We start from the raw sequence: 22,119 nt of genomic DNA, 5'->3' as shown, positions 1-22,119 counted from the left end.
ATTGATGGGGGCACGGAACAGTTGCATTGAAGGGGGCACAGCACAGTGTTCATTGCATTGAAGGGGGCACAGCACAGTTGCATTGAAGGGGGCATGCACGCTGAACTCTGCATTGTTGGGGCACAGCACAGTGTTCATTGCATTGAAGGGGGCACAGTGTTTATTGCATTGAAGGGGGCACAGCACAGTGTTTATTGCATTGAAGGGGGCACAGCACAGTGTTCATTGCATTGTGGGGGCACAGCACAGTGTTTATTGCATTGTGGGGGCACAGCACAGTGTTTATTGCATTGAAGGGGGCACAGCACAGTGTTTATTGCATTGAAGGGGGCACAGCACAGTGTTGCATTGAAGGGGGCATGCACGCTGAACTCTGCATTGTTGGGGCACAGCACAGAGTTCATTGCATTGAAGGGGGCACAGTGTTTATTGCATTGAAGGGGGCACAGCACAGTGTTTATTGCATTGAAGGGGGCACAGCACAGTGTTCATTGCATTGTGGGGGCACAGAGCAGTGTTTATTGCATTGAAGGGGGCACAGCGCAGTGTTTATTGCATTGAAGGGGGCACAGCACAGTGTTGCATTGAAGGGGGCATGCACGCTGAACTCTGCATTGTTGGGGCACAGCACAGTGTTCATTGAATTGAAGGGGGCATAGCACAGTGTTTATTGCATTGAAGGGGGCACAGCACAGTGTTTATTGCATTGAAGGGGGCACAGCACATTGTTCATTGCATTGAAGGGGGCACAGCACAGTTGCATTGAAGGGGGCATGCACGCTGAACTCTGCATTGTGGGGGCACAGCACAGTGTTTATTGCATTGAAGGGGGCACAGCACAGTGTTTATTGCATTGAAGGGGGCACAGCACATTGTTCATTGCATTGAAGGGGGCACAGCACAGTTGCATTGAAGGGGGCATGCACGCTGAACTCTGCATTGTGGGGGCACAGCACAGTGTTTATTGCATTGAAGGGGGCATAGCACAGTGTTTATTGCATTGAAGGGGGCACAGCACAATGTTCATTGCATTGAAGGGGGCACGCACGCTGGTCTCTGCATTGAAAGGGGGCATGTACGCTGGTCACTGCATTGAAAGGGGGCATATACCATCTCCTGTACCATGACCTGTGACATGCCTATACCATATCTGTGCCATGCCTATACCATCACCTGTGCCATGCCTATACCATCACCTGTGCCATGCCTGTACCATCACCTGTGCCATGCCTATACCATCACCTGTGCCATGCCTGTACCATCACCTGTGCCATGCCTGTACCATCACGTATGCCATGCCTGTACCATCACCTGTGCCATGCCTGTACCATCACCTGTGCCATGCCTGTACCATCACGTATGCCATGCCTATACCATCACCTGTGCCATGCCTATACCATCACCTGTGCCATGCCTATACCATCACCTGTGCCATGCCTGTACCATCACCTGTGCCATGCCTGTACCATCACCTGTGCCATGCCTGTACCATCACCTGTGCCATGCCTATACCATTACCTGTGCCATGCCTGTACCATGACTTCAAAGTCACGCAATTTTTTACTGCGTTTTTTGACGCGAAGCAATACCTATTACATTTTTCTTTTTGCGCCCCCCCAAAAATTTTGAGCACCAGCCGCCACTGCCCTCCACACTCCTAATGTCCACCAGATTCGTTTCCTCAATAAGCTTTTCAAAAAAATACAACGTCTTAAATACGGTGGAATTATTGTTTGTGGAGATTTCAATGCTGTACCTGATTCAGTTCTGGATGCTTCCAAAGGCCCCTCTAAAGGCCACCAGGAAATTGGTAGTCTGCTCCACAGAGAGGACCTATTTGACGTCTGGAGATGCAACCATTCCAACGAGAGAGACTACACCTTCTTTTCTCCCAGACACAACTCGTACTCCCGAATAGACCTGTTCCTAACGGACAAATGGCTGCTCCAGAAGATTGCAAGATCACATATCTTTGATATTACTTGGTCTGACCATGCACCCATTCTGATCTCCATTTCTGATGGTCTGGAGGGCGGTAATTCCAACCTAGTTTGGTGATGTAATACCAAACTATTGCAAAACCCTGAATGTATTAAGAAATGATCTGCTAATCTTACTGAGTACTTCCGTTTTAATGCCCCCTCCACTTCTGACGCTTTTACATTATGGAACGCCCATAAGGCTTATATTAGGGGCATGTTGCTGCAACAGGGGGCCAGATTACGGAGATGCTATAACTCTCGCCTTGACTCGATTTTAGATGATATTCTTACCCTAGAAAAACAGAACAAACTCTTCTGCGACTGAGGGAGGAACTCCGCCTCCATCTTGCGCAGAAGTATGACACGCACCTTAGACGATTGAAACTCACAACATATGCGAATGCCAATAGAGCTGGTAAATACCTGGCTAATCGCTTGAAAGCCGCTAGGACTAAAAACAGGATTGCGTTTCTTATACATCCTTCATCTAAACCATGGGTGTCCAACCTTTGGCCACATTAAGTGTAGAGAAATTTTCTCGGGCCGCATATAAAATATATACTATAGTTAAGGTATATAAGTAATAAAATGCGGCCATGCCCTTCCCACGCTGCCGCACCCCCCGCACTAATTTAACACAACTAGAAGATGATCAAATGAAATGGAATCAGTATGCAGAGGTTTACTTCTTCTGAGAGATATTAAAGAAACACTCTAACCATCATGACCACTTCAGTGATTTGAAGTGGTCATGGTGGTAAGAGTCAGAAACACTGCACATGGTCGCCTCCTCCCCCCTCCCCTCCAAGGCAGCCTCTGCCTACCGTTAGTTGGAAGCCGCTGTGACCATTCCCTGACCTGACTTCCTTCCTCCCCAGCAAAAAATAAAATTGGCAGGGGGCAGTGGGCCGCATTGCCTGGGGTTCTGGGCCGCATGTGGCCCCCGGGCCGCAGGTTGGACATGCCTGATCTAAACAAAAAATTAATAATCCCCAAGATATAGCAAACCACTTTGCCGAATATTACGGTACCCTATACAACTTAAGAGACAATAATACTATGTCTCATCCTAATGAATCCCAAATATCTGATTTTTTGAATACTCTTAACCTTCCTTCTTTGACCCCGCATCAATTGCAACTACTGAGTGACCCCATTATAGAGCAAGAAATCTGGAGAGTTATAGCTTCTCTCCCACAGGGTAAATCCCCTGGTCCTGACGGACTACCCCATGAGTATTATAAATATTTTTCTACGATCCTTGCTCCTCATATGTGATCTGTGTTCGCCCGAGCGGCTGCCTCTTCCGCCTTTCCCAAGGAAATGCTGCAAGCCTACGTGGTAACTATTCCCAAACCAGGGAAAGAGCCAACTACGCCGGCTAATTTTAGGCCCATATCACTCTTAAATTCAGACGTTAAAGTCTATGCAAAAATTCTTGCCCTTAGATTATCAGACATTATTCCACTTTTAATCAAGAATGACCAACAAGGATTTGTAAAGGGGAGGCAGCCCTCGGACGCAACCCGAAGAATTTTGAATGTGATACATTATGCAGAGACCTCCCAAATGCCTTCTCTGCTGTTATCCCTTGACGCAGAGAAGGCGTTCGATAGGGTGGAATGGCATTACATGGGCATGGTGTTATCCCGATTTGGGTTTTGTGGGGAAATTAAGTCTGCTATAATAGCCCTGTATTCTTGCCCATCAGCTAGAGTGTACACATCTGGTCTCCTATCTAAATCCTTCCTAATTTCTAATGGTACCCGCCAAGGGTGTCCGCATTTACCCATTATTTTCGATCTCATGATTGAGTCCATTTGCCAACACCCCTCAATATCTGGTTTCCAGATTGGAGAGGAGAATCATGCCGTCAGTCTTTTCACTGATGACGTAATCCTCCTTTTGACCGAACCAGAAAAGTTCCTACCTGCAGTGACCGATTTACTCAATGTTTTCAGTTCCATAGCCTATTATATAATTAATTATTCTAAATCTCTTATTCTTGACTTGGGAACGGCCCCCAAAGTGAAACTCAAGCTACAATCTTTCTACCCATTCACTTGGGTGCAGAACAGGATCCCCTATTTGGGGATCACATTAACCCCCAAACTACACCTAATGGCCCGCGCGAACTACAAACCTTTGATAATTAATATTCACTCACAACTGAATAACATGACACGCTCTATTATATCATGGGTAGGTAGAATAGCGGCATATAAAATGACTTTCCTCCCACAGATCCTGTACTTCTTTAGCCACTTACCGCATACTAACGTAGATCTACGTCGGTAAACTTTGCGGTAGTGTACCGGGGTGATGCCTCTAGCTAGAGGCATCATCCCGGTACCGTGGTTTGAAGCCGACGGTCTGCTTTCCGTCGGTACCGACCGATGCGGCTCGGGAGCCGCTCGATCGGTACCCGGGGGGCGGGAGGGGACGTCCCCCCCTCCCGCCGCCTTCCGTGGCTTTGCTCGGGGCTCCCGTCCCACCGGGAGCCCCGAGCACCCAGCCGGCACGTCCGCCGACTGGATGGAGTCCCGATGAATGCCAGAAACGGCTTCCATCGGGTCTCCGATGACGTAACCTGGAGGCGACGTCCATGACGTCACTTCAGGGTTACTGTGCTGCAAAAGGCGGCAAATTTGAAAAACGGCTGTATGCAAAAATGCACTTTTCGGCGTTTTGCATACAGAGAAGTGTAGTGGAGGGGTTTGGGGTCTTTTAGACCCTCGATCCCTCCATAAGAGTACCTGTCACTACATATTGGTGTCACAAGGGATGTTTACATTGCTTGTGACAGCAATAAAAGTGAGCAGATTTTTTTTTTTTAAAAAACTTTAATAAAGTTAAAAAAATAAATAAAATAAATGGGAAAAAAAATTTAGCCGCCCCCGTCACCGTTAGCTCGCGCACAAAAAAAAACGTATACGGAAGTTGAGCCGCAAATGAAATCGCTGTTCAAACCACACATGTGAGGTATCGCCGCGATCGCCAGAGCGTGAGCAATAATTAAAAAAAAAGAGCTACACTCTAACTTTAAACTGGTAACCGTTAAATAAATTTAAAGCGTCGCAGATTGAGATCTCTATTGACCGTTGTTTGCCACGGGGGGGCGCAATTTTAAACCGTAACATGTTGGGTATCTATATACTCGGCGTGACATCATCTTTCACAATATACAAAAAAAATGGGCTAACTTTACTGTTTAGTATTTTTTAAATGCAGTGAAATGTGATTTTTCAAAATTTTTCCAAAAAAATGGCGCTTTAAAGACCGCTGCGCAAATACCGCGTGACAAAAAATATTGCAATGACCGACATTTTATTCTCCAGAGTCTTTGCTAAAAAAATATATATAATGTTTGGGGGTTCTAAGTAGTTTTCTAGGAAAAAATACTGGTTTTAACGCGTGAACAAAAAGTGTCCGAAATAGGGCTGGGGCTTAAAGCGGAGTTCCGGGCACAAAAAAGATTTTTTTTTTTTGTGCCCCTCCGCTAGGTATGCCGCACCTGAAAAGGAATTGGATAGTTATTTTTTTTTTTTTTTTTTTGTTCACCCCGTCACTTCCTGCTTTGCGATGATTCCTGGGAGCTAAACGTCATAGCTCCCAGGAATCAATGCGCCGCACCGGCCCCACTCGTCATTTCCGGGCGACGCCGCATTCCCCTGCTAAACAGCTTCTGGGCATGCGCCGCGCCGGAAGTGACGAGAGGGGCCGGTGCAGTGCATTCTGGGACACGAAGACGCGGAAGAAGACAGAGAAGAGGACCGCGCCGGCTTCAGCTGCCCACAACCGAGATGGAAACGCTGTGGAAGAAAATTTCTAAGTAAGTATTTCTTCTAAAAGGTAAGTGCGAACCGGGACAGATCAGAGGCTAGCCATTGTGGAATGTGCTAGCCCTGACTGTCCCGGGGGTATGTTCAACAAAAAAACGTTTCTCTGCCCGGAACTCCACTTTAAGTGGTTAGAGTCCTTTCCATTCCCATTCCAAAAAAGTACATAACAACCCTCACAAAATTGTTAACCCAGTTCATTTGGTTACACAAAAAACCAAGGTGCGCAAGGAAACATCTTATTGCTCACAAAAAAACAGGAGGTATGGGGCTCCCGGATCTACATGACTACAGGTTAGTGGCCATTTTAGAACAACTGGGCTACTGGTTCAAGTTATCGGACAGACCGCGATGGGTAGATATGGAGACGTCACTCTGCAACGCTCCGGATCTGGCATCAGTCCTATATATGGATAATTTAATCCCTGGAAATACTCCTCCCTTTCTCCACCCATGGAAGCTTCTGTAATGGCATGGTGCCATGTTATGACCAGTGCCAATAGGGAACCCCCTATCGATATTCCACCTATACCAATACAAAATTTGGAACCCAGAATATCCTTTCTATATACTAAACCTTTACTCAGTTACGGGATCAAATATGTTCAAGATTTTTACACAGATGGCCATCCACGTAAGTGGTCAGATATGCAGGGTCGTTTTTCCCTCCCTCCAAAATTATATTTTATTTGCTTTCGCATTTCACAATATCTGTCAAAATACCCCTTACCTGTTTTATATGTCTTTCCTTCTGTTTGGGCTTTCCTCACGGCTCCAACACACAGGAAAGGTGGAATCTCTCTTATTTATAATGCTCTCCAATACAAATCAGAATTCCAACTTTCAGTGGCTATTCAGAAATGGAATAAAGATCTGGACTCGTCATATTCATTGCCAGACTGGCAGAGGGCGTTTCAATCTAACTATCGCTTTTCTAAATGTGTCGGACATTGGGAAACGATGCTTAAATTGCTTCACAGATGGCATTACACGCTGTACAAACTCTCCAAATTTTCGCCCCGTCATTCTGACCAATGTTGGAGACAGTGCGGACAGGTGGGAAATTTAACCAATATTATGTGGGAATGCCCATGTCTAACGGGATACTGGAATCTTATCTTCTAAATGATTTCCTCCTTAACAGGGATTATACAAAAACCCTCCATGGGTCTGGCCCTACTCAATCTTGGGATCGATAAGTTTCCATTATCTATGAGACAAGTTGTATGTCACGTATTATTAGCGGCACGCCACAACATACTAGTCCAGTGATGGTGAACCTTGGCACCCCAGATGTTTTGGAACTACATTTCCCATGATGCTCAACTACATTGCAGAGTGCATGAGCATCATTGGAAATGTAGTTCCAAAACATCTGGGGTGCCAAGGTTGGCCATCACAGTACTAGTCAATTGGGGCACTCAAAACCCACTTAAGATATCAGACGTAAGATTAGCAGGAAATCGCAATCACCTGTTTGAACGCCTACTAGCAAATAACCAGGGCTCATGTGTAGCCTTCGATAACAGATGGAAGACGTGGACTGACTTTAGAGGGTAACACAACTGACTGATTACTTCACTATCCACTAGAGGTTGGCATTTCGTTACAGTGGGGCCTGGTCGGGAAGCCGATGTTCCCTCCCCTCTTGTACAGTTAGTACCCGTTGGGGGTGCAGGAGAGGAGGGGACGTCAGAGGAATGACCGGTGCACCGCCTTCCCCTTCAATATTATCTTCTTCTGTGTCTAAGAGGCTCTTCTACCATGTTCCTCATATTAACCACTTGCCGACCGCTCACATGGAGCGTACTGCAGCAAAGTGGCTCGATTCCGTCCAGCGACGTAGACCTACGTCGCTGGACTCCTCCCCTTGTGGGCGACACGCGCGCGCCGCCGGAGGCTCACTCTCGCTGTATTCAGACACAGCGGGAGTCGGGCCAGGGGAGGAGAGGCAATGATCACCTCCGCTCTTCCCCGATCGTCAGGGATCGAGTGAGGAAATCCGCCCGCTTTGTTTACACAATCTCCAGACTACGCCACTCCCTGTGTCCAACACTAGTGGGGTGGGTCCATGACCTGGGGTGGGTCCATGATCCATTTCCTGTTTCAAAACCATCCCCTGCATCTTTACCGGCAATAGGCAACCCTAACCCTAACCCTGACCCTAACCCTAACCCGCGATCTCCTATGTGACAGGCAGGGACAGATTACAGGATTCAGCATAGCTGAACCTGCGATCTGTGTCTGTGTCACACAGTCCCCTCCCCCCACACACGTCTGTAGGCACCAGGCATATATTTAACCCCTTGATCACCAATAAAGTTAACCCCTTCCCTGCCAGTGTCATTATTACAGTAACAGTGCATATCTATAGCACTGATTACTGTAGAAATGTCACTGGTCCCCCCAAAAGTGTCAAAAATGTCAGTCAAGGGTCTGATCTGTCCGCCGCAATGTCGCAGTCCCGCAAAAAAAATCGCAGATCGCCGCCATTACTCGTTAAAAAAAAAAAACAATAAAAATGATATAAATGACATAAATCTTTCCCGTAGTTAGTAGCTGCGATAACTTTTGCGCAAACCAATCAAAATACGCTTTTTTTTACCAAACATATGTAGCAGAAAACAAATTGGCCTAAAATGTTAAAAAAAATTGATTTTTACATTTTTTTGGGGGGAATTGCATATAAAAAAACGTGAAAAATATTATTTTTTCAAAATTGTGGCTCTTGTTTTGTTTATAGCGCAAAAAGTAAAAATTGCACAGGTGATCAAATACCACCAAAAGAAATCTCTATTTGTGGGAAAAGAAAGGACATAAATTTAATTTGGGTACAGCGTCGCACGACCGTGCAATTGTTCGTTAAATTAACGCAGTGCCGAATCGCAAAATATGGCCTGGTTAGGAATGGGATAAAATCTTCCGGTCTTAAAGTGGTTAAAAATACGCTCATTGAGAATTTTTTTGTCAAAGACATGTAGCTAAATAAATTTTGGCCTAAATATATGACAAAAATTTAATATATTGGATATTTTTTAACTGTCAAAGTAGAAAAATATTGTTATTTTCTCAAAATTGTCGCTCTTTTTTTATCATATCGCAAAAAATGAAAAGCGCAGAGGTGATCAAATACCACCAAAAGAAAGCTCTGTTTGTGGGGAAAAAAAGGACGTAAATTTCGTTTGGGCACGGCGTTGCATGACTGCGCAATTGTCAGTTAAAGTCGCACAGTGCCGAATCGCAAAAAGTGGCCTGGATGTAAAGCAGGAAAATCCTCCGGTCCTAAAGTGGTTAACATTAGATTCTGATAAATTTTCTGACTGTATGGAGTTACTGTATTGTATTTGATAATTATATCCTGTGTATCTTTGTTTTATTAGTGCATGTTGCACAACATTGAAATTTTCATGCTTTTGTTTGCTTAAAAACCAAATAAAAATGTATTGAATCAAAAAATACTATCTGCAAAGATCAGGAATTCTGCAGCTTTACATGTTTGATATTTTCTCAACACAACTTCGTCTTTTGTTGGAGATTCGATTGTGTTTGTGTGCACTAAAATAAATTTTAGTGTATTTTTGTTAATTTTTTACTGAAAATATAGATTTGATGACCAGTTGCGCACATGCCATGCGATGTAACAAATTACAGCTGCCATCTTTTTTTTATTTTTCAGGGCCTCTGCGTACAGAAAATGTTTCATCTTTAAGGCCCCTTTCACACATGCTGTCCGTTTGTCCACTTTTCATCCATCCGTTGACGGATGAAAAATGATCATCAATGTATCTCTATGTAAAAACGGATGACAACGGATGATCATCCGCTAACATCCGTTTTCATCCGCTTCCATCAATGTCCGTTTTTTTGAACGGATGAATGCCCTATTTTTCATCCGTCAAAAAAACGGATCGGACGAAAAAACGGATGACAACGGATGAAAAACGGATGACAACTGACGAAAAGAGGATGAAAAATGGATGAAAAACTGATGGAAAACTGATACATTTTGAAGTGACTGAACTGAAGAACTGAACGGACCATATGTGTGAAAGGGGCCTTAAGGCCCCTTTCACACAGGCGGACCGTTCAGATCCGCCTGTCCGTTTTTTTTGGCGGATCTGAACGGTCCCCCCATGCATTCCTATGGGGCATTGGATGGCAGCGGAGACATGTCCGCTGACATCCGACCCGATCCGATCCATCAAATCTGGATGGATGGAAACACTATTTTCCATCCGTCCAGCGGATCCGAACCGACGGTCCGTTCCCATCCGATTTCCCCCATAGAGATGCATGGGGAACTGAAAGCTGTGTCTCCACACACAGAGCGGAGACACAGCTGTCCTCCTGCTGCTCGGCGGGGGATCGGCGGCTCGATCCCCCGCTGAGAAAAGCGGAGTCCGTTTTTTTGGCGGATCTGAACGGTCCCCCCATGCATCTCTATGGGGGATCGGATGTCAGCAGAGACATGTCCGCTGACACCCGATCCGATCCGTCAAATCTGGACGGATGGAAACCCTATTTTCTATCCGTCCAGCGGATCGGATCGGACGGGATCGGATAAGAACGGACCGACGGTCCATTCCCATCCGATTTCCCCCATAGAGATGCATGGGGAACTGACAGCTGTGTCTCCTCACACAGAGCGGAGACACAGCTGTCCTCCTGCTGCTCAGCGGGGGATCGGCGGCTCGATCCCCCACTTAGAAAAGCGGAGTCTGTTTGACGGACGGATAGTGTGAAAGGAGCCTTAAGGCGGACCGTTCAGATCCGACTGTCCGTTTTTTTGGCGGATCTGAACGGTCCCCCCATGCATTCCTATGGGGCATTGGATGGCAGCGGAGACATGTCCGCTGACATCCGACCCGATCCGATCCATCAAATCTGGATGGATGGAAACCCTATTTTCCATCTGTCCAGCGGATCGGAACCGACGGTCCGTTCCCATCCGATTTCCCCCATAGAGATCTATGGGGCTGTGACAGCTGTGTCTCCGCACACAGTGCAGAGAATAGCTGTCATTCTCCTGCTCAGCGGGGGATCGGCGGATCGATCCCCCCGCTGAGAAAAACTGAATCCATCTGACGGACGGAGTGTGTGAAAGGAGCCTAAGGGTTTTAAGTAATTTTGCAGCCAAAAAAATGCAAACTTCAACATGTGTGAAAAAAAAAAAAATTGCTGTAAAGATTGTATGAGATTTTGGTAACGGGCTTTACATCTACTAGAAGAATTCTTTACAGGTTTATATTATTGCAAACGTTGATGGTAACAAAGGTTTTAGCAGTGACCTTTTTTTTTCCTCTTCCGTCTCTTCCAGTCCAATTGTTGTCCTGCTAAATGTTCCTGGCGAGCCTCTCTCTGCTCCTGGCGTCCTCTCCTCCTCCCCTTCTACACCGCAGTTGGGCGGAGAAGGATTTCATACCTTAGCTACCTCTGTGTTATATTGCCTTCTACCTGGGATACCAGATACCATCCCGTCTCTCTCTCCCTTGTATTTCCTGGTCGTTTTTCTCCTCTTGCACCTTGCACTCTCTCTAGAACCTCTCTGTGCACCTTTGCACCCTCCCGGCCGGCCTCTAGCGTGCTTTTCTGGTTGACACTGTGGTGCTTGTTGTGCTTCGTGCAGCTGTTTAAGCTGCTGAGTGATTACACAATGTGTCTGAGGTGAACAGGCGAAAAAAGAGAAGTGGAAGCTGTGAAAGCAGAGGCTTCCTGTTTAAAGACAGAGAGAGAGAGAAAAGCTGCAACAGTCCTCACCATGAGACCGTTCTGGTGACATGAGAACGTCGGAAAGGTCCTTCAACAGGTTAGGTCATTGACAGCGGAAAAACGGGCAAAGCTCTCCAGGTTAGCACCCGGCCCCGGGACTGAGGATCTCCTGGGAAATTTTTGGCTTGAGTGAGACCAGAAAAAACACAGAAAGAGGAAGAAGACAGAAGAGTTCGTTGTCCGTGTGACATTGACGCTTCGCCCCGGGTGGACAGGAAAGAAGAGCGTCAAGGATGGTCAGGTGAGGAAAAACCGAAAGTTGGGAATGTAGTCAATGTGGGTTGAGTTACTAAAACTGGAGAGTGCAAAATCCGGTGTGGCTGTGCATAGAAACCAATCAGCTTCCAGGTTTTTTTTTTTTTTGTCAAAACTTAACTGAACATGCTGATTGGCTGCCATGGACATCTGCACCAGATTTTGCATTCTCCAGTTTTAGTAAATCACCCCACTCTGCCGTATTCATCCCCGGCTACTTCAAAGGTTCTCAACCAGCAGTATAGATATGGGAACCCCAAGAGTATTTCTGATTCAAAGATTCTGCAGTTATCACTCATAGAAGATATAGTTGCCCCTCTAAGGTAGATATAGGACAGTTGGTGGGTGCAAATCCACATGAAGATGTCGGGCTGTAAGGGGGACTTTTCATCACCCTGCTTAAACACTTGCTGACCGACTAGCTGGGAAAATACGTCCTTTGTTTGACGTTAAATACCGAGGTTATGGCAGCAGCTAGATGCATGACCCCGGCATTTTATTTTCCCTCAAGCGCCAGACTTTCAGATAAAAGTGGTCCCCATAGTGGATTTGCAGCGGGATCAGTGGCGGGAGGGGTGGTTCTCAGGCTTACCTTACCAGTCGCTGAACTGTCCAGCGACGGGAGGGGTGGTTCCCAGGCTTACCTTACCAGTCGCTGAACTGTCCAGCGGCGGGAGGGGTGGTTCCCAGGCTTACCTTACCAGTCGCTGAACTTTCCAGTGGCGGGAGGGGTGGTTCCCAGGCTTACCTTACCAGTCGCTGAACTGTCCAGCGGCGGAAGGGGTGGTTCTCAGGCTTACCTTACCAGTCGCTGAACTGTCCAGCGGCGGGAGGGGTGGTTCCCAGGCTTACCTTACCAGTTGCTGAACTGTCCAGCGGCGGGAGGGGTGGTTCCCAGGCTTACCTTACCAGTCACTGAACTGTCCAGCGGCGGGAGGGGTGGTTCTCAGGCTTACCTTACCAGTCGCTGAACTGTCCAGCGGCGGGAGGGGTGGTTCCCAGGCTTACCTTACCAGTCGCTGAACTGTCCAGCAGCGGGAGGGGTGGTTCCCAGGCTTACCTTACCAGTCGCTGAACTGTCCAGCGGCGGGAGGGGTGGTTCTCAGGCTTACCTTACCAGTCGCTGAACTGTCCAGCGGCGGGAGGGGTGGTTCCCAGGCTTACCTTACCAGTCGCTGAACTGTCCAGCAGCGGGAGGGGTGGTTCCCAGGCTTACCTTACCAGTCGCTGAACTGTCCAGCGGTGGGAGGGGTGGTTCCCAGGCTTACCTTACCAGTCGCTGAACCTTTTATTGGCGGGAGGGGTGGTTTCTAGGCTTACCTTACCAGTCGGTGAACCTTTCAGTGGCGGGAGGGGTGGTTTCTAGGCTTACCTTACCAGTTGTTGAACCTTTCAGTGGCCGGAGGGGTGGTTCCCAGGCTTACCTTACCAGTCGCTGAACCTTTTATTGGCGGGAGGGGTGGTTTCCAGGCTTACCAGTTGTTGAACCTTTCAGTGGCGGGAGGGGTGGTTCCCAGGCTTACCTTACCAGTCGCTGAACCTTTTATTGGCGGGAGGGGTGGTTTCCAGGCTTACCAGTTGTTGAACCTTTCAGTGGTGGGAGGGGTGGTTCCCAGGCTTACCTTACCAGTCGCTGAACCTTTTATTGGCGGGAGGGGTGGTTCCCAGGCTTACCTTACCAGTCGCTGAACCTTTCAGTGGCGGGAGGGGTGGTTCCCAGGCTTACCTTACCAGTCGCTGAACTGTCCAGTGGCGGGAGGGGTGGTTCCCAGGCTTACCTTACCAGTCGCTGAACTGTCCAGCGGCGGGAGGGGTGGTTCCCAGGCTTACCTTACCAGTTGCTGAACTGTCCAGCGGCGGGAGGGGTGGTTCCCAGGCTTACCTTACCAGTCGCTGAACTGTCCAGCGGCGGGAGGGGTGGTTTCTAGGCTTACCTTACCAGTTGTTGAACCTTTCAGTGGCGGGAGGGGTGGTTCCCAGGCTTACCTTACCAGTCGCTGAACCTTTTATTGGCGGGAGGGGTGGTTTCCAGGCTTACCAGTTGTTGAACCTTTCAGTGGTGGGAGGGGTGGTTCCCAGGCTTACCTTACCAGTCGCTGAACCTTTTATTGGCGGGAGGGGTGGTTCCCAGGCTTACCTTACCAGTCGCTGAACCTTTCAGTGGCGGGAGGGGTGGTTCCCAGGCTTACCTTACCAGTCGCTGAACTGTCCAGCGGCGGGAGGGGTGGTTCCCAGGCTTACCTTACCAGTCGCTGAACTGTCCAGTGGCGGGAGGGGTGGTTCCCAGGCTTACCTTACCAGTCGCTGAACTGTCCAGCGGCGGGAGGGGTGGTTCCCAGGCTTACCTTACCAGTCGCTGAACTGTCCAGCGGCGGGAGGGGTGGTTTCTAGGCTTACCTTACCAGTTGTTGAACCTTTCAGTGGCGGGAGGGGTGGTTCCCAGGCTTACCTTACCAGTCGCTGAACCTTTTATTGGCGGGAGGGGTGGTTTCCAGGCTTACCTTACCAGTCGCTGAACCTTTTATTGGCGGGAGGGGTGGTTTCCAGGCTTACCAGTTGTTGAACCTTTCAGTGGCGGGAGGGGTGGTTCCCAGGCTTACCTTACCAGTCGCTGAACCTTTTATTGGTGGGAGGGGTGGTCTCCAGGCTTACCTTACCAGTCGCTGAACCTTTCAGTGGCGGGAGGGGTGGTTCCCAGGCTTACCTTACCAGTCGCTGAACCTTTTATTGGCGGGAGGGGTGGTCTCCAGGCTTACCTTACCAGTCGCTGAACCTTTCCCAACATTTCTACCATAGAGGAACCCTTAAAATCATTATCAGGTCTCAGGGAACCCCAACATAAAAATGATTACACCTACAGCTAGCAGTACATTAGTATGAATAATAGCTATAATAATCCAATAATATTTGTCAATGGGTTTTTTTGAGCAGACAATTCTTTTTTTGGTTGGATCTGGCTTTTTTGTTAACCGTTTAGCCTTTTTTTTTTTTATGTCAAATAACTGTTTATTGAAAAAAATATTCACAGCTCTACATAAAGACGAAAAGTAATTCGTAATACAGAGTTAGCCAATTTTTTTCTGATGCATGTTGGCAGTGTAAGTAGTGATAAAGTTTGAAAAACTTTATTGTTTTTTTTTTTTTTTCATTTGCAATCTCCCATTGAATCTCTAATGACCTCCAGTGGAATTCTGGTTTAAAGTGTTGGTAAAAAAAACTAAAAAAAAAAAAGAAAAAAACAAACAAAAGACAGATTGGTTGCAACCATATAAATCTAAAAAATGATTTTTTTGTTATATTATATTATATTATGTTATATTATATCATATTATATTATATTATATTATATAATATTATATTATATTATAGTATATTGTTTTATATTATATTATATTATATTTTATTATAGTATATTGTTTTCTTGCGTTTATATTTCTGTTTTTTTTTTTTTTTCATTCGCAATCTCCCACTGAATCTCTAATGACCTCCAGTGGAATTCTGGTTTAATTGTTGGTAAAAAAAAAAAAAAAAAAAAAAAAAGAAAAAACAAACAAAACATAGATTGGTTGCAACCATATCAATCTAAAAAAGGATTTTTTTGTTATATTATATTATATTATATGGTATCATATTATAATATGTTATATAATCTTATGTTATAGTATACAATATCATATCATATTATATTATATTACAATATATTATATTATGTTATATCATATCATATTATATTACAGTATATTATATTATGTTATATTATATCATATTATATTATATTATATTATATTATATTATATTATATTATAATATATTATATTATATTATAGTATATTATATTATATTATATTATAGTATATTGTTTTATATTATATTATATTATATTATATTATAGTATATTATATTATAGTATATTGTTTTATATTATATTATATTATATTTATACTGAATTTTTATTGTGCCAATAGTTAACCCAGCCCTTTACAAAATGCAAGGAGATAGTAGAGTTACAATACAGGAGGAATCAGAGGGCCCCGCTCATTAGAACCTTCAAAGGGAGAGTCAAGTGATACAAAAGATTATAACTGTTAGGGATTAGGGAGAAATTAAATGTTTTTTATGGGACTTTTATATCTCAGATACAAAGGTCTAAAAGACAATTTAATGCTTAGTATGTTCAGGAAAAGGCGATGGAGTGTCTTCAGGTGGATTTTGACCCACCAACAGGGTTGCCAACCATCAGTAAACTCACAGAGTGTAATCTGTAATTTTTTTATCTGTCAGTGATTGTCTGTCTGTAATGGTTACATAGTTACATGGTTACATAGTTAGTGAGGTTGAAAAAAGACATCAGTCCATCCAGTTCAACCTATGATGTGTGTGTGTTTGCTTTTAACCGTACATTGTATACCCCTGTATGTTGTACATTGTATACCCCCTGTATGTTGTACATTGTATACCTCCTGTATGTTGTACATTGTATATCCCTGTATGTTGTACATTGTATACCTCCTGTATGTTGTACATTGTATACCCCCTGTATGTTGTACATTGTATATCCCTGTATGTTGTACATTGTATACCCCTGTATGTTGTACATTGTATACCTCCTATACGTTGTACATTGTATACCCCTGTATGTTGTACATTGTATACCCCTGTATGTTGTACATTGTATACCCCTGTATGTTGTGGTCTTTAAGGTGTCCATCTAATAGTTTTTTGAAACTATCAATGCTCCCTGCTGATACGACTGCTTGTGGAAGAGAATTCCACATCCTTACCGCCCTTACAGTGAAGAACCCCTTACGTACTTTAAGGTTAAACCGCCTTTCCTCTAGTTTTAGTGAGTGGCCACGTGTCTTATTGTATTTCCTTTCTCTGAATAGTTTGTTCCTTATGCTCGGGTCACCAGTACAGTATTTGTACATTGATATCATATCCCCCCTCAATCGTCTTTTCTCCAGAGAGAATAGGTTCAGTGCTTGTAGTCTTTCCTCATAACTGATGTCCTCCATTCCCCTAATTATTTTTGTTGCCCTTCTCTGGACTCTTTCCAATTCCAGCACATCCTTCCTGAGGACCGGTGCCCAGAACTGGACAGCATACTCCAGATGTGGCCGGACCAGAGTCTTGTAGAGCGGGAGAATAATCTCTTTATTTCTGGAGTGAATCCCCTTTTTTATACATCCCAATATTCTGTTGGCTTTGCTTGCAGCTGCTTGGCATTGCATGCCACTCCCAAGCCTGTTGTCTACCAGTACCCCCAAGTCTTTTTCCATCCTAGACTCCCCCAGAGGTTCCCCCCCTAGTGAGTAGCTTGCTTTCTGGTTTCTGGCCCCCAAGTACATTACTTTACATTTATCAACATTAAACCTCATCTGCCATGTAGTTTCCCACCCCGTTATTTTGTTTAGGTCCTCTTGTAAGGTTTCCACATCCTGTATAGAAGATATTGGCATGCTTAGTTTAGTATCATCTGCAAATACTGAGATTGTGCTGGATATCCCCTCCTCTAGATCATTTATGAATAAATTAAACAGGATTGGCCCCAGGACAGAACCCTGGGGGACCCCACTTTCCACCCCCGCCCAATCCGAGTACTCCCCATTAATCACCACCCTCTGGACTCTCCCCTGGAGCCAGTTCTCTATCCAGGTACTCACCTTATGGTCCATACCTACCTTCCTTAGTTTGTACAGTAAGTGTTTGTGGGGAACGGTGTCAAAGGCCTTTGCAAAGTCCAGATACACCACATCCACAGGCTTACCTTTATCTAGATGGGAGCTCACTTCATCGTAGAAGGTTAATAGATTGGTTTGGCAAGAACGATTTTTCATAAATCCATGCTGATTACTACTAATTATATTGTTTTCATTACTAAAGTCTTGTATGTGGTCCCTTAACACCCCCTCCAAAATCTTGCAGACTACAGATGTTAGGCTGACAGGTCTATAGTTACCCGGGATACACCTCGGCCCCTTTTTAAATATTGGTACTACGTTGGCCTTTTTCCAATCAGCTGGCACCATACCCGTCTGTAAACTATCCTTAAAGATCAAGAATAATGGTCTGGCAATCGCCTGGCTGAGCTCTTTAAGAACCCTCGGGTGCAAGCCATCCGGTCCCGGTGATTTATTTATGTTAAGTTTCTCAAGTTTAGTTCTAAGTCTATCCTCTGTTATCCATGGCGGCACTTCCTGAGGTGTGTTGTTTAGATTGGCCTTACAAGCTGGGTTCGTGTAGCCCCCCGATTCTTTTGTGAAGACTGAAGAGAAGAAATTATTTAACACTTCCTCCTTTTCCCTGTCCTCAGTGGCCATATTTCCTTTGTCATCTTTTATGGGGCCAATGTGTTCTGGCCTCGCTTTCTTACTGTTTATATACTTAAAGAACTTCTTGGGGTTCTTTTTACTCTCCTCCGCTATATGTCTCTCGTGTTCTATTTTAGCCGCCCTGATTTCATCTTTACATTTCTTATTACACTCTTTGTAATGCTTAAATGCTGCCAATGACCCCTCAGCCTTGTATTTTTTTAAAGCCTTTCCTTTAGCACTAATATGCATTTTTATGTTGGAGTTTAGCCACCCAGGGTTTAATTTTGCTCTTTCAAATTTATTTCCCTTTGGAATGCACTGGTCAATCCCCTTGTTAAGTATGCTCTTGAAGCACTCCCATTTTTCCTCCGTGTTCTTTGTTCCCAGGGTTCTATCCCAATTGATATTTTCTAGCAGCGAGCGCAGTTTTGGGAAATTGGCTCTTTTGAAATTCAGCGTCCTTAAATTACCCCTCTGCTTCCTATTATTAATACTGAAACTTATTGACCTATGGTCACTGTTTCCTAAGTTCTCCCGTATTTCTATATCCGTGAGCAGGTCTGTATTGTTGGTAATCAGTAGGTCAAGTACCGCATTGTTTCTTGTCGGTGCATTCACCATCTGACCCATGAAATTGTCCTGCAAGATATTTAGGAACTGCCTAGCCTTGGCCGAATGCGCGGTTCCATCTGCCCAGTCTATATCTGGATAATTAAAGTCCCCCATTATAATGATATTTCCCATTCTTGCTGCCAATCCTATCTGTAACATGAGGTCCGCCTCCCCCTCCTCCCTCAGGTTGGGGGGCCTATAGCATACGCCCAATATTACCTTCCCCACTGTGCCTTCCCTTTGAAGCTCTACCCATAGGGATTCTGCCTCGTCCTTAGCTCCATTATTAATATCATCCCTCATATTTACCTGTATGCTGTTCTTAATATACAGACATACCCCTCCTCCTTTTTTACCCTCTCTATCTCTGCGATAAAGGGAATACCCCTGAATGGTCGCCATCCAGTCATGAGAGCTGTCAAACCAAGTCTCAGTTATCCCCACAAAATCTAAGTCCTCCTCCAACAACAGCAGCTCCAGCTCTCCCATCTTGTTGGCCAGGCTTCTGGCATTGGTATACAAACCTCTTAATTTTGAGCGGCTACATATATCCTCATTTGATGTTTTTAGGTTGCCCTCCTGATTTTTCCCCATACCCATCCTGGGTATAGGAGCTCCGTACACCCTACCGCTAATGCCCCCATTTCTGCCCTCTGCAACTTGCTTTCCACTGGCTAATTCTACATCTGTACCCCCCACCCCATTCCCTAGTTTAAAAGCCCCTCTAGCTTTTTGGCCATCCTCGCACCCAGTACGGCTGCACCCTCCCCATTTAGGTGCAATCCGTCAATGGTCATTCACAGACAAGTGTAAAAATCACTTGTTTTACAAACTGGCCGTGAATTTACTGACGATTGGCAACCCTGCCCACCAACTGTGCTTCAAACAACTACATTAGAGGGACAAACATATCTTCTACAATGAGTTCACAAAATGTTTAGAAGCATTTGAGCCCTGGCTGGTGACAAACTCCATTTGTTGTAATCTTCTGCAACATTGCTGAGGACTTTATTACTATGCCTGGTGACGAGATCATACATTGCAAAACCAAAAAGGAAGATACGTTCCTACATCTGTTTGGTGAATAGCTGGAGTCAGCATTCATATACATCTGTAGCAGCCATTCACAACCCTCTTACCTTGGAGGAGCAGTTAAAATAGTTTTCAGGTTTCAAGGACCCCATTCTAAAATTATTAGACCTTCATCTCGTGGCGCGTTAGCATGATCGGGAAGTTGTAGAGACTTTTATATAAAAGAATAATGAATGGGGTTCACTTATAATCATGAAATAAAATTAATTATTATAATGGTCGGAAAAGAAACATAGCCAGTGAAAATTGTAGTGACCCTCTACATTGGTAGAAACTACCCCTTACACTAATGGTCAGTATAGAAGTGACCCTTTATATTGGTGGTCAGTGTAGAAGTAACCTCTTAAATGATGGTTGGTGCAGAAGTGACCCCTTACATTGATGGTCATTGAAGTCACCCCTTACATTGATGGTCATTGTAGAAGTGACCACTTTCCCTGATGATCAGTGAAGAACTGACCCCTTACATTGATGGTGAGTGTAGAAGTGATTCCTGCATTGGTGGTCATTGTAAAAATGACCCCAAACATTGGTGGTCAAGGTAAGGTAGAAATTACCCCTTACATTGGTGATCATTGCAGTCACCCCTTTTATTGATGGTCAGTGTAGACGTCACCCCTTATATTGGTGGTCAGTGTAGAAGTGACCCCTTACATTGGTAGACAGCTTAGAAGTGAGACCTTACATTGATCGGCAGTGTAGATGTGACCCCTTACATTGGAGGTCAGTGTAGAAGTGATCCCTTACATTGGTGGTCAGTGCAGATGTGACCCCTTACATTGGTGATCATTGCAGTCACCCCTTTTATTGATGGTCGGTGTAGACGTCACCCCTTACATTGGTGGTCGGTGTAGATGTGACCCCTTACATTGGTAGACAGCTTAGAAGTGAGACCTTACATTGATCGGCAGTGTAGATGTGACCCCTTACATTGGAGGTCAGTGTAGAAGTGATCCCTTACATTGGTGGTCAGTGTAGAAGTGATCCCTTACATTGGTGGTCAGTGTAGAAGTGACCCCTTACATTGGTGGTCAGTGTAGAAGTGACCCCTTACATTGGTGGTCAGTGTAGAAGTGACCCCTTACATTGGTGGTCGGTGTAGATGTGACCCCTTACATTGGTAGACAGCTTAGAAGTGAGACCTTACATTGATCGGCAGTGTAGATGTGACCCCTTACATTGGAGGTCAGTGTAGAAGTGATCCCTTACATTGGAGGTCAGTGTAGAAGTGATCCCTTACATTGGTGGTCAGTGTAGAAGTGACCCCTTACATTGGTGGTCAGTGTAGAAGTGACCCCTTACATTGGTGGTCGGTGTAGATGTGACCCCTTACATTGGAGGTCAGTGTAGAAGTGACCCCTTACATTGATGGTGAGTGTAGAAGTGACCCCTTACATTGGAGGTCAGTAAAGAAGTGTTCCCTTACATTGGTGGTCAGTGTAGAAGTGACCCCTTACATTGGTGGGCGGTGTAGAAGTGACCTCTTCCATTGGTAGGCAGCATAGAAATGAGACCTTACATTGATCGGCAGTGTAGATGTGACCCCTTACATTGATGGTGAGTGTAGAAGTGACCCCTTACATTGGAGGTCAGTGTAGAAGTGACCCCTTACATTGGAGGTCAGTGTAGAAGTGACCCCTTACATTGGAGGTCAGTGTAGAAGTGACCCCTTACATTGGTGGGTGGTGTAGATGGGACCTCTTATATTGGAGGTCTGTGTAGAAGTGACCCCTTACATTGGAGGTCAGTGTAGATGTGACCCCTTACATTGGTGGTCGGTGTAGATGTGACCCCTTACATTGGTAGACAGCTTAGAAGTGAGACCTTACATTGATCGGCAGTGTAGATGTGACCCCTTACATTGGAGGTCAGTGTAGAAGTGATCCCTTACATTGGTGGTCAGTGTAGAAGTGACCCCTTACATTGGTGGTCAGTGTAGATGTGACCCCCTACATTGGAGGCCAGTGTAGATGTGACCCCTTACATTGGAGGTCAATGTAGAAGTGACCCCTTACATTGATGGTGAGTGTAGAAGTGACCCCTTACATTGGAGGTCAGTAAAGAAGTGTTCCCTTACATTGGTGGTCAGTGTAGAAGTGACCCCTTACATTGGTGGGCTGTGTAGAAGGGACCTCTTACATTGGAGGTCAGTGTAGAAGTGACCCCTTACATTGGAGGTCAGTGTAGATGTGACCCCTTACATTGGTGGGCGGTGTAGAAGTGACCTCTTCCATTGGTAGGCAGCTTAGAAATGAG

The 22,119-nt window shown here is 45.3% G+C and overlaps 1 protein-coding gene across 1 annotated transcript in view; it reads left to right on the top strand.

Moving 5' to 3' along the window:
• Positions 1 to 11,334: 11,334 nt before the first annotated feature.
• The window catches only part of PTPN6 (protein tyrosine phosphatase non-receptor type 6), a 165,785-nt gene continuing 155,000 nt past the window's right edge, over positions 11,335 to 22,119 (top strand). The window contains exon 1 of the mRNA XM_082267377.1: positions 11,335 to 11,831. Coding sequence (XP_082123503.1) covers positions 11,824 to 11,831 — 8 coding nt within the window. The 5' untranslated portion in view covers positions 11,335 to 11,823. The remainder of the gene's footprint in view (positions 11,832 to 22,119) is intronic.

The sequence above is a fragment of the Pelophylax lessonae genome (genome assembly GCF_965119305.1).
Source record: "Pelophylax lessonae genome assembly, chromosome: 9".
NCBI lineage: Eukaryota > Metazoa > Chordata > Amphibia > Anura > Ranidae > Pelophylax > Pelophylax lessonae.
The sequence above is the reverse complement of the archived record's forward strand: the minus strand, read 5'-3'. Positions and strand labels throughout refer to the sequence as shown.